This window comes from Sciurus vulgaris (genome assembly GCF_902686455.1).
Source record: "Sciurus vulgaris genome assembly, chromosome: 15".
NCBI classification, from domain to species: Eukaryota; Metazoa; Chordata; class Mammalia; order Rodentia; family Sciuridae; genus Sciurus; species Sciurus vulgaris.
This window is the reverse complement of record NC_136476.1, coordinates 51,625,632-51,638,839: the sequence shown is the minus strand read 5'-3', so window position 1 is coordinate 51,638,839 and position 13,208 is coordinate 51,625,632. Positions and strand designations below refer to the sequence as shown.

Genomic DNA, 13,208 nt, shown 5'->3' with positions numbered 1-13,208 from the left:
CATGGGGTTCTTCAGGGTGCTATTAAGAGCCCTTTTCTCTCTTCTCCTCCCCCAATGTCAGGTTATCTAACCCATAGCTTTAATTACTGGTAGTTCCACATTTGTATTTCCAGCCTTACCTTCTCCCCAGAATCCTTCTCTTCTTTACCTGGATGTGCCCAAGCACCTCAAACTCATTATATCTAACCCACCAACTCAGAACTCTAAATCCCAAGATGCCATACCTTCACCCCACCCAGCTCCTCTTCCTCTAGGACCTCTTTAATCCTGTCTCTCACTGTGTTCTTTCACAGTGTTAGGGAGTGAATCGCAGAGGATCTTGTAAGTCAGGCTTAGGTGAGGAGGACAGTGTTACAACATTCTAACTAGGGAAATATCTTGGTCAAATTTTCATTTGACAGCTTCTTTGTTGAGGTTGGATTATAGGATTTCAAAAATGAGGCAAGGAGACCAGCAGGCTAATCATAATAGTTTTTTTTATATGCTAGGCATTGTTCTGAATGTTTTATGTAGAAGCTGTTAATGGTACTCAGTGGTAGAGCACTTGCCTAACATGTACAAGGCCCTGGGTTTAGAGCCCCAGTACAGGGGGAAAAAAAAGAAAAAGAAAAGAAAAGTAAAGAAAAAGGTAAGATTTAAACCTCATAACAACCCTATGCTATATTATCACCTCATTTTAAAGTTGAGAAAACATACGGGAAAATTAATTAATTCGGTCAAGCTCATACATAGCAAATAATTGACAGAACTGAAATTTGAATCCAGGCAGTTCATTCTGTTAAGCATGACATTAATATACTACCTCTGGGTTAAGGCACTACAGAGATAAGGAAATTAAATCGTGGGGGAAGGTCTAGAAGAGGGGATAGATTCAAGCAATTTTAAGGAGAAAGAATAGACATATCTTGGAGCCTGGATGTGGAAGATGAGACATATAATTGGGAGGAGTCTCCATTTTCAGTTTGGTTCATTCAAAGAGAAATAGAGCCAGGATAAAGAATGATCAGCACAATGACACAGATCTCACATAGAAGCTTCCCTTAAGTGGGACATGGGCTTCATCACAATGTCAAAAGACAAATGAAGGGCTGGGGTTCTGGCTCTGTAGTGGTAGACCACTTGCCTAGCATGTGTGAGGCACTGGGTTCAATTCTCAGCACTGCATGTATATGTGTGTATACACACACGCGCGCCTGCGCCATTAATAGCTAAAGAAAGGTCCATTAACAGCTTTAAAAGTACTTTAAAAAAAGACAAATGAGACCAGGATGACCTTGGGACTGAATTGAAGTATATCAATAAGGATCTGCTTTGTTCTGGAGATCAGAGAAGGAACTTGTTGGGGGAGGGGCTGATCCTAGGTGAGATAAGGAATAACACTGACAACTCCACCCCCGCCCCCATGAAGAAGACAAATGCCTTCCAAGCTACCTGGGCAATGACCGCTGCAGCACATGGAGGACTGGACCTTATAACAGCACCTACTGGAACAAGTATACCACCTGCCTTCCCCGACTGCCTAAGGTACCTACTGTGCCCACCACAAATGTCTGGGGTTTGGGACACACACACACACACACACACACACACACACACACCACCTCCCAACCCACATTGACTAATACTTTATCATTAGTTCCTCATTCCTTTCCTTCCAACAGTGTGCCAGGACTCTTCCACATCTGTGAAACTAGGGTTTGTATTTTTTAACTGAAAAGGGAAGCTGGGGCTGGGTCCCAATCTCTGATCAGGCTCTGTGGGGAATGGCTGGTGTGCATCCTTGGTGTACTACCTTCTCCAAGCTTACCAACTGATCCATCTCCACTGGTCTGGTCACTGTGACACAAGGGCTGACCAAGAGGTCAATAATAAGCTGGATCTTCTTGCTTCACCTTCCCCTCCCTCCCTTGTGATGTGAGCAAACAGCAGGACAGCAAGGCTACTCAGTAGCAGTGCAAACATAGGAGACTCTTCCCAGGAAGTAGGAGAGAATCCCGCCAAAGGCCCAGGTGGCTGGCAGGAAATGTAAGACGACCCAAGAGCAGGGGTGTTTAAGAGTAAGCTGATACCTGACTGAACATTTTGAATTAGAACTTCCTCAAGAATCAGAACTTCTCACAAGGTCCCCCAGGCGATTCTGATGGGTAAGCATTATTGAAAGTCCTCCATTAGACACCCAGACACACTCGACAACGAGTGGTAAAATCTAAGGCAAATACTGCGGCAAAGTTGTCAGAGGCCCAGGCCAAAACCCCTCCTCCATCCACAGCCCTTCTACCTTCGCCTCGCCCCCGCAGGCGGAGTAAACGCGTTGCCCAGCTACAGCCCCGAACACTCAACCCTGGAAAGTAGGGGAGCTGCGGGAAAGGCGCGGCCTGACGACCAGTCTAGGTGTTCTGAGAAGGCCCCCAGAAGGAAGCATCTCTTCCGGGTCAGAGCTTGAGGTAGCATGTGTGTCATTTCCAGGAGGCCGGCATGGAGACTGTTGTTCGAGGAATGCCGCTGGTGTGCCCCCCTAAGCCGGAGCGCCTCAATGCCTATGGTAAAGGGTGGTGGCAGTGGAGAGAGTGGTTATTGAGAGGGGAGGGGGAGGCCAGAGGAGGGCTGGATGAGGAACTGGAGGACAGAGGCCTAGGATCCTGAAGAAGGAAGGTGTAACTGTGTCTCTATTTGTTCGTTTTTGTCTCTGCCTCTCCTTGTCTCTGACCCTGCCTTTTCTCATCCCTGTGCCTCTGTCTTTGGGTCTCCTGGGCTCTGGACCCTCGGGCGCAGAACGCGAGGTGGTGGTGAACATGCTGAACTCGCTGTCTCGGAACCAGCCGCTGCCTCAGATCACTTCCCGCTGCGGGTGCCTGGACCCGCTGCCAGGCCGCCTGCCTTACCAAGGTTATGAAAGCGTTTGCTCCGGCCGCCACTACTGTCTGCGCGGGTTGGACTGCTACTCCATTGGGGGACCTTGCACCGAACGCCGCCTGCGGCCTTTGTGCCCGGAGCTGCCGAGTGTAAGGTTCGCAGGACTCCGCCCGCCTCAGCCGGACTCCGCCCCCAAACGAGCCTGGCCCCAGAGTCCACACATCTGGCCGCACACGCTGCATCCCACCATATTTCTAACTCAGTCCCGACTCCGTGCCAGCCCTGCGCCGGCCTACAACCGGGTTTCTCAGTTTACAGGTCCCAGAAAGCAAGTGAACAGCTAAGGCAGAGAACCTTCAGGAAAGGTTTCCCCCAAGTCTTCGACCCTGTCCCTCCCGAACTGCGGTCAGGTGAACCTGTGCCTCAGGAGATCCTGCCGAAGGGTTTTTTTGAGGATTCGAAATCCTGCACGTCAGTCCCATCTTCTTTCCACATATGATAGCTCTGACCCCTACCTGGTCACCTGGCCCTAGAGACCCAGGTTCTAGCCTACAGTATGCGATGTTCTTCCTGGGTCTCGGGTCACCCTCAGTAGAGGATGGGGTCATTGCTAAGGGCTAAGTGAGAAAGAAATGACCGCATCACCAGAACGGCCTTGGCCTCTTCGTAGCCCCTCATCACCTCTGGGAATAGACATTCTTGTGTGTTACTGCTAAGGAAATGCTCCACAGCACAGACGGAGACCAGACTGCAACAGCGCAGCCTCCGTCCTGTAATCAGAGCCTGGAAGAATTCCTAAATTGTGGCAGTTTAGAAAGCTGTGCAGAGAGGGTTCTGGGCCCTATCCCCAAGCCCAGGGTGATTCCGCACCCCACCCCACCCCGGCCTCTCCTCAAGGCGAGAGAGACTGATTCACTGGGCGAGACTGGGTCCTCTTCGTCAAAAAGATACAGAGGCGGGCTCGGTGGCATATGCCAGTAATCTCAGAGACTCAGGAGGCAGAGATCAGCCTGGGCAATTTAGCGAATTTATTAGTCTCGAAATAAAATGAGGGATGGGGAATGTAGCCCAGTAGTAAAGCACTAACTTAGCACGTGCAAGGCCCTATGTTTAATTCCCTGTGCCACATAAACAAGATGGGGCTGGGAGGTAGAGGGAGGAGTGGAAAAAAGCCTAAGCCCCTAAGGAGTCTCAGAAAAGCTGCCTCTTCCATCGTGCTGGGAAAACTGCTGTCCCACGGCGGAGCTTGGGGGCTCCCAGGCCCTCAAAGACTGGCCAACCCACCCCAGAATCCCGCGTGCTCCATCAGTGCTCTCCCTGAGTGGCAGAACCGAGGTCTTGAGAGGAGGGAACTTTCAGGGGACTTCCCGCAGGCGGTGCCGCTGTGGGGTCTTGAAGGGCAAGGAAGGAGGGGAGGATCCTCGCGTTGGGACTGATACCTGAAGCGTCTCCCAGGTGCTGGCCTGGACTGTGGGGGATACCAGAGTATCAAAAGGCCCGAATCCTCCCTGCCCACCGCTTCCTCCCCCAGGGGTATTTCGCCCTACGACCACCGACCCGGAATGCAATGTGCTGTTACAACTCCCCCGCCGTCATACTACCCATGTCCGAACCTTAGGTAAGTCTGAGGCACACACGTTCATTTACACACGCGCACTGGAGGTCATTCCCTTAGTGCCGCGGAGGTCGGGGGAAGGGACTAAGCTGGCGTGGAAATTGTCCGCTGCGATGCAACGACAGGAAGATGCCACCAGGAGGAGCTAGTGGCATGGGGAAGCCAAAGCTGGCACGAGATAAAGGACCCTACGAGAGGGCAAGGCCAGAATCGAGGGATTATAGTTGGCAGTGGGTTGAGAGTAAAGGGCGTTGAGTTCCGGGCTTTCCGTAGAGTTCGAAGTCTTGGGAGTGTGTATTGGGTATCAGAAATTTAACAGCAGAACCTGAGGTCAGGAGGTCAGTGTGGGTCTTGTTAGAGCCCAAGGTCAGTGCTAGAAGTAAAATATTGGGATAATATTAGCATCAAGATTTAGAGTCAGAAGTTCACCTTGATATATGAAGGTCCAGAGGGCTGACCCATCTCTCCCTACAGATGGGACACAAGTCACTTCAAGAAGACTGGTGGTCCCCAGAGAAACAACTATATCGTCCACCCTGAGTTTGTGTCCGAGACCTATCCTAACTACTGTTGTGACTACCATTGCTACTAGAGCCCGGGCTGGCCAGGTCAAATGGGATGGAGCAATAAATAAACTCTCCACCCCAAATGCTGCCTCTTGTGTCCTTACCCAGCAGGATCTGGAAGTAAGGCACCATTTTGCCCAGTCCTGAACCCTCCCTACTCCCCTCTCAGTATTTCTGAGTACCCTCTTGACACATAACAGTAATCCTGTTAGCTGGTGTCCTCCTCCCCTCCACACTAGAGCCCAAATTAAGGGTGTGCATAACCATGCAGGAAGGACCCATCACCCGCACAAAGACCCTCCAGCTGACAGCTCCCCAATATACCCCAAACTTAGATGCTGGCCTACATCTCAGAGGACCAGAATCATCCTTTCCACAGAAACAGACTCAAAACACTTGCTCCCTGCTCCTGGAGTCTCCATTACAGCTTCCTAAAAGTCAGCTCAGACCCCTTGCTGCTCTTACCAACCCAAGTCTAAAGGTTCTAAAACATAATTTCGGAGGATATCATGACCAAGAAATTTCAGATGACTAAACAAAGACCGGTTTCTCAGTCCCTCAGGGAACAAGGGGTGGAGTGTTTTGGAATCACCAGAATCTTCAGTATTTTCTTTTCTCCATCAAAGATATGAGATCTCAGTCTTGCCCCATCCCTTACTCCAGGGGAAGGGTTATGGCGGGGCACGCCCACCTCTCCAAAGCACAGGCATTTCTAACTAAAGGCTGTCTGTCACTAGGAGGACCTGACCCTATAAATAACTTGGGCGGGGAGGTGGACTGGGAGACGGGCTAAAACACTGAGCAGAATCCAGTCTTCTCAGTCCCTGACCTTGGACACCAATGATCTGGTCCAGTGAGAACCGACAGTTTAGGCCACCTGGCTGTTTGGAACCACAAGCTCCGTCCATGGAGCCCTTGATTAGAATCATCCTGCAGTGGAAGCCGACATCTTCCCAAAATTGCACTCCTTTTTCCATATGAGAAAACTGAGAGCGTTATACCGATACGGCCTCCATCCCCCAAACCTGGAGGGGACAGAATCCCAAAGGCCAGCCCTGCCCCTTTATGCTGAGCCTTATTTTCTCACTCTCATAATTATCCCAAACCTAGCCTGGAGGTGCAAGAACCCCAACAGTCGGCAGCTGCTCCTTCAGGACTACATTACCCAACAAGCCTGGGGCAAAGCCCCGCCCGCTCGCGAGTAAGAAATGACCCAGCAAGGGCGGGTCCTCAAATCCGAGACAGAGCCTGGAGGCACCGCCAGAGGCGGGCCTGAGATGCCAGTGGCTAGGCGCAGGGCAGTGGGCCTGAGGGTTGGGGCTAAAGGGTGGGGCTTCAGGTCCTCTTGATAATATGGGGGAGGTGTCGGGCACTAGGGGCGGGGCTGGAAACAGAGGCCCTAGAGAGACTGAACAACTGGGGCGTGGCTGAGTAGTCCAAGGGCAGGTCCGGAGGAGGGCTCAGCTGTGCCCAGCGAGGCAGCGCCCAGCGCGGCTGGGTGGCAGTTCAGTTCCTGCTAGCGTGGAGGGGATCTGCAGAAGGATCCCTTCACTCCCACCTTTACCCGGCGGTCACAGCCGTGAGTGAGTCCAGCGGAAGGACCTCGGAACGATGCTGGTAGGGGGACTGCTGAGGGAGCACGATTTCTGAACTTTCGCTCCTACAGAAGAGTAGGTGGAGCGACCCAGGACACCTGGGCCCCCCCTCAAGTCCAAGGTTTTCAGCAGACGGCAGGTCCCTTGACCTCCGTCTGCCCCTTTGGATAATGAAACGGGTGGGGCGTTGAGAGTGGGTGTGGAGTATTCCAGGCTGTGTAGGTGCAGTCACTCGATCCTCGCGGATCCTGCAGGGGAGGGAGATAGGCCGGATCGAGTTGCCTTTGACATTTCCACCCGCCCCATCCCCCAAACGTGTCTGACAAACGTCTCTGGAATGGCCCCCCTCAGTTGAGCCCGGCTGGTCTCTCTCCCTCAGACCAGACTAGGGGCTGGAAGCCAAGACTGAGGTTGAATGTCGAGTGGGAAGAGACCCAAGAAGGCCCACCCGGTAGACCCCACTTGCTTAGCATTAGCCTGTGGTTGGCCAGATGGTGGAGGCGGCAGATTATAGGGGACTCTAACGACATCGCACCCGAACCACAGAGTTCCTCCCCCGCAGCCCTGGTACCAGATATCATTAAAATTGTCCCTTTCAAACAAAAATTGCCCCCTTTCCCACCTTTAGAATCTTTCTGGTTGGCCTGGAGCAAGCCGCAGCACCAACATTTAAAAGACAGGCCTCACCATGCCCACTGCCATATGATGGAAGCCTGTCCCACCCTGCTGTGCATTTCAGGTAGCTAAGTCAGACCATTATCTCCCATCTCCCAAAATATGCTGTGGAAGGTGGAGGGGGGAATTTGGAAGCAGACTTACTACCTGGGTGACTTCAGACAAGCCCCTTTGTCTCTCTGAGTCACTGTTTCCTCATGGTAAAATGTACACTAACCTTCCTCTGCTATTCCATATTGTTAGGGTTGGACGTTATGGTAGCATTGGGAGACCAGAATGGTGCCCAGTAGAATGGGTGCCCAGGTCAGCTGGCTTCTGCCTATCATCAAAGAAGGACAAAAAAAAATATATATATATATATATATATATATATATATTTTTTTTTTTTTTTGTACTGGGTATTTAAGCCAGGATAGCTTTACCACTGGAGCTATATCCTCAGCCCTTTTTATTTTTTCTTTGAGATAGGGTCTCACTAAGTTGCTGAAGGCCTTGCTTAATTGCTGAGACTGGCCTCGAACTTGGAAATCCTCCTGTCTCAGCCTCCCAGTGAATGGTATTACAGACATGGGTCACCTGACCTGGCATTAAAAAACTTTAGAATTCAAAAATTTAAGATTCTCAGAATCCAAGTGTTGGAAATGGTTTTTGAGGTCACTAAGGTAGGTTCTTTATACCTCTAGGAGTCATGACATCAGGCTGACAATATAAAGTTTTGAGAGTGAGGAGGTCTCTGTCCTATTTAGATATAAATCCTCTCACCTGTTTCTTGTTAGTACCCAGAAATGAAGTCATGGTTGCCTTAAATGAATATCAATGTACAGCAAATCTAATCTGGTCCCCTAAGGCCTTCTTTGGGTTCTGCTTAGCTCTGAGGGTGTCAGAAAAAGCCATTGCAAGCATTTTCCAGGAGGGCTTTCTAACCTGTACCTATAGGAAGTGGTGAGCAAAACTTAGTTGTGTGGACTTAAAGGAAGTGAAAGAGGCTGTTCTAGACCAGGAAGACTGAAAGTTTAGGGAATTAGGGGGAGGGAGCAACTTGAGGGAAGGGTATGGAAGGTGCTGTTTATTGACATCTAGGATCAAACTTCTGATCTGCACCTGGCATTCTTGATAGTTTCTGTGAGGGGAAGCTAGGGAGTTGAAGAATCTGAGAATCAGAGTAGTTCAGCATTTCCTTGGAAGTCACTGGAGACAGAGACAGACACTGGCAACTGGAAGGAGGCTAATTACTGTTTGCCAGTCTTCCTCTTTTCTCCCCCCCCCCCCCCCCGCCCCATCCCTAGCTGGAGCAGGTAGGCAGCCAGCTAGCTGGCAGTGTGACTGCCTGTGTGTGCACATGGTTGGGGGTATTTCTTTACTGAACTCTGCCCTGAGGGTTGGGACCGGAAGGATCATTGACCTGAGCAGCTGACTCAGACACAAACTTTCCCCCAAGCCTGTGTTTCTCTGCAGTCATATCCAGATGTTTAGCATATAGAATGTGAAATTTTCTGTGTGGAGGTGGGTGTCTGATCCCTGGAGAGCTTATAGGTGGAGGAGAGTTACTAGGCTGAGATAGTGAAATCTTTGGAAGCAGGTGGCCTGAAAGATTTAGGTTGGGGAGAGAATGAGCTTGGTAGTCACAGGACAGGCCTAGCTGGAGATGGAATCCAAAAGGTAGCTAAGGAATGTCTTGAACCTTGATTTCAAAGCTTACACATCTGAATTTTACCATGCACATCTCTTGAAGCTAAGGATAGATGTGGTTTGATAAGTGCTTTAGAAAGATCACTTAGTTGCTGTGAGCAGAAGACACTTAAGGAAAAGAAGTTGGGGGTAGGGAGACCTACTGGGGAAGTGTTGCAATAGTATAGAGGAGAAGAGACAGTGCCCAAACTGGGGCAGAGATAGCAGTACAGTGGGTAAGTGGTAGAGGTAAAGTTAGGAAGCAGGTGACCCACAGATGTTATGCTTGGAGCAAAGAAGGTGGGCAGAAAAATGGAATTGGTGGTTAATAACTTATAACTGAGTGGGGTTTGATGGCATAAGGGCTGATTTGAGAAGGCATGTTCTGATCCCACCTTCCTGCCCGATAACTTCTTGCCCACCTCCCTCTAAATGAAGCCTTGGGACTGAGTCTGGCTTTGGATTATCTTCTTTAATTTCAAGAGTCATCTGGCTTCTAACTCAAGATCAAATTCCATGCCTGAGCTGTCCCCTCTTCCTCCTTTTCCCTCTGGGTACAGGGAAGCCATCCTACTGCCCTGTTAAAAAGTCTCAAGGAGCTGAGGCAGTGGCTTACCCCTGCAATCCAAATTACTGGGTCTGCTGAAGCAGGAGGATTAAAAGTTCAAGGCCAGCCTGGACAACTTAGTGAGATCCTGTCTCTAAATAACTAAATAAATAGGGCTAGGGGTGTAGCCCAGTGGTAAAGCACCTCTGGGTTGAATTCCTGGTAGGGGGTTCTCAAGGAACTGGCTAGACCACCAGCCTCTCTTGTCCTCTAGGAGACAAGACCCTCTCCAGTTCCATCCTTCTTAAGCCTGAATTGCTCTGTGTGTGACCCAGGGAGGCCTAACTTATCCTATGATTCAGAATAGCACCCTGACCCTCTCTGGGTTTGTTTCTCCATCAGGGAAAGGGGGACGCATGCCATCTTCCAATTACATGATTCTCCCCATTCATAGTTCTGATTCATTTTGGCATGAACTGGGGCCCATGAGAAAGGATAGGTAGGACTCAGGCAGACTGTCCTGGTAAGCCACATCTTTGCTACTCATCAAGCCCTTAGGTTCCAGTACATTTGCAGTATCCATTGTGCCACAGCAAATGGAAATATTGAATGAGAAAGCGGTCTCTCCTCTCCTCACTCCCTCTCCCTCCCTCCCTCCACCCCACCCCTCTTTCAGAGTCCTGCAGATGGGCTTGGTCCAGTGGACCCACTGTTGGCTCTTTCCCTAGCTGGAGACTGATGCCCCAGAACCTTCAAGAGAAAAGCCAGGCCTACCCACGCCGCCGTCCTGGTTGCCACACTGGCCATAAAAGCCCTGAGGCTGTCGAAACCGCGGCAATGTACACCTTCCTGCCCGACAATTTCTCGCCCGCCAAGCCCAAGCCGTCCAAGGAGTTGAGGCCGCTGCTGGGCTCCGCGGTGCTGGGGCTACTGCTAGTGTTGGCCGCGGTAGTGGCCTGGTGCTACTATAGCGCTTCCTTACGCAAAGCTGAACGCCTTCGCGCAGAGCTGCTGGACCTCAACCGTGGCGGCTTCTCCATCCGCAACCAGAAGGGCGAGCAAGTCTTCCGTTTGGCCTTCCGTTCAGGAGCGTTGGACCTCGACTCCTGCAGCCGTGACGGCGCCCTGCTTGGCTGCTCTCGCACGGCCGATGGGCGCCCATTGCACTTCTTCATCCAGACTGTGCGGCCCAAGGACACCGTCATGTGTTATCGCGTGCGCTGGGAGGAAGCAGTCCCCGGGCGTGCGGTGGAGCACGCCATGTTCCTGGGTGACGCGGCAGCACATTGGTATGGCGGTGCAGAGATGAGGACGCAACACTGGCCCATCCGCCTGGACGGCCATCTGGAGCCGCAGCCATTCGTCACTAGCGATGTCTACTCTTCTGACGCGGCATTTGGGGGCATACTCGAGCGCTATTGGCTGTCGTCTCGTGCAGCTGCCATCAAAGTCAACGACTCAGTGCCTTTCCACCTGGGCTGGAATGGCACCGAGCGTTCGTTGCGGCTTCAGGCACGCTACCACGACACCCCTTACAAGCCGCCTGCCGGCCGCACCGCAGCACCGGAGCTCAGCTACCGGGTGTGCGTTGGCTCAGACGTCACTTCCATCCATAAGTACATGGTGCGGCGTTACTTCAACAAACCATCGAGGGTGCCAGCGCCCGAAGCCTTCCGAGACCCTATCTGGTCCACGTGGGCGCTGTATGGGCGTGCTGTAGACCAGGACAAAGTGCTGCGTTTCGCCCAGCAGATCCGCCAGCACCGCTTCAATAGCAGCCACCTGGAAATTGACGACATGTACACGCCTGCCTACGGCGACTTTGATTTCGACGAGGCCAAATTCCCCAACGCCACCGACATGTTCCGCCACCTTCGAGACGCTGGTTTCCGTGTCACGCTCTGGGTGCACCCATTTGTCAACTACAACTCGTCGCGCTTTGGCGAGGGCGTGGAGCGTGAGCTGTTCGTGCGCGAACCCACAGGCCGGCTGCCAGCGCTTGTGCGCTGGTGGAATGGCATTGGCGCGGTTCTCGACTTCACGCGCCCAGAGGCCCGCGAATGGTTCCAGGGACACCTGAGACGCCTGCGCTCGCGCTACGCTGTGGCCTCCTTTAAGTTCGACGCAGGTGAGGTCAGCTACCTGCCTCGGGACTTCAGCACCTACAGGCCGCTGCCTGACCCCAGCGTATGGAGCCGGCGCTACACTGAAATGGCTCTGCCTTTCTTCTCACTGGCGGAGGTCCGTGTGGGCTACCAGTCACAGAACATCTCCTGCTTCTTCCGCCTGGTGGACCGCGACTCCGTGTGGGGCTACGACTTGGGGCTGCGCTCGCTCATCCCAGCGGTGCTCACCGTCAGTATGCTGGGCTACCCATTCATCCTGCCGGATATGGTGGGTGGCAACGCGGTGCCTGAGCGCACAACCGGCGGCAGAGATGGTCCGGAGCGCGAGCTCTACGTGCGCTGGCTGGAGGTAGCCGCTTTCATGCCAGCCATGCAGTTTTCAATCCCGCCCTGGCAATATGACGCAGAAGTGGTGACCATCGCACACAAGTTCGCTGCGCTGCGGGCCTCCCTTGTGGCGCCGCTGTTGCTGGAACTCGCCGGGGAGGTCACGGACACCGGTGACCCCATAGTGCGCCCTCTTTGGTGGATCGCGCCCGGCGACGAGACAGCTCACCGCATTGACTCACAGTTCCTTATCGGGGACACGCTGCTGGTGGCTCCGGTGTTGGAGCCAGGCAAGCAGGAACGTGATGTCTATCTGCCTGCTGGCAAGTGGCGCAGCTACAAGGGCGAGCTTTTCGACAAGACTCCGGTGCTGCTTACCGATTACCCAGTAGACCTGGATGAGGTCGCCTACTTCACCTGGGCGTCCTGACCCAGCCCAGAGCCCGGGAATCCCACAGCTCAAACCCTAGCCTTCATACAGATCTTTAACATTCAATCACACCCGAACCTACACCCCAGGAGGTCTCCACCTCTGTTCCACCTATTATGTGGGTGTTGACCTAAATGCGTTGGAGCCAACTGCTGTAGGTGGGACCGAAGCAGGGGACGCTAAAGCAGCCTGTGGCGCCAATGCACAATCCTAATAGCACCCTTTCCCTCCACACTTACTTCAGTCTACAGAAACCTCTTCCCTGAGGTGGAGTCAGAAAGCTCAGAGGAGAAAGGTTGACTTTTTTTTTTCTTTTTTCTTTTTTCTTTTTTTTTTTTTTTTGTTACACATGGTCGGTTTTAAAAGCACAAACAGAAACCTCTCCCCTCCATTCTGGCCTTGGTTGCCATCTTTGTCCCCCTAAAAGTTCTCCAAATATTCCCTGCCACACTTAGAGAAAGTATACATTCTTGGTGTTAGAAGCCAGGCCCTGAGTTCACAGCACATGCCTGAACTGTGGCTGACTTGGTTCCACTCCAACTGGGCAGAAGAGAGAGGTGTTTGGACAATTGACAAGGAGGCAGGAGGTCCTCTCCCAGGGAACAGTAGGACTGGGCTCAGCCCAGAGCCACTACTTTTGTCCCTATTTGTGAAGAGACTCCCTCCTAACACTGCACTTACCCATCTGTGTACACACATGGGCTTAGTCACTGGCTACATGTGCCTGATGGGCACAGACTCATGGGGCTATGCAGGCCACAAGTGGTGCCTTAACTCAAGAACTGTGTGTGTGTGTGTGTGTGTGT

General features: G+C 52.2%; 1 protein-coding gene across 7 annotated transcripts in view; it reads left to right on the top strand.

Moving 5' to 3' along the window:
• Positions 1-12,748, top strand: part of LOC306645419 (myogenesis-regulating glycosidase) — a 33,380-nt gene extending 20,632 nt beyond the window's left edge. Inside the window, exons 3-7 of one of the 7 annotated variants that reach the window (XM_079113248.1) lie at positions 1,409-1,524; positions 2,467-2,542; positions 2,773-3,007; positions 4,385-4,471; positions 4,943-5,182. In XM_079113248.1, coding sequence (XP_078969374.1) covers positions 1,409-1,524; positions 2,467-2,542; positions 2,773-3,007; positions 4,385-4,471; positions 4,943-5,060 — 632 coding nt within the window. In that variant the 3' untranslated portion in view covers positions 5,061-5,182. Of the gene's footprint in view, positions 1-1,408; positions 1,525-1,724; positions 2,543-2,772; positions 3,008-4,384; positions 4,472-4,942; positions 6,652-10,195 lie in introns of those variants that run through there. The other 6 variants (XM_079113249.1, XM_079113245.1, XM_079113246.1 and 3 more) reach the window with 6 other exon arrangements.
• Positions 12,749-13,208: the final 460 nt, after the last annotated feature.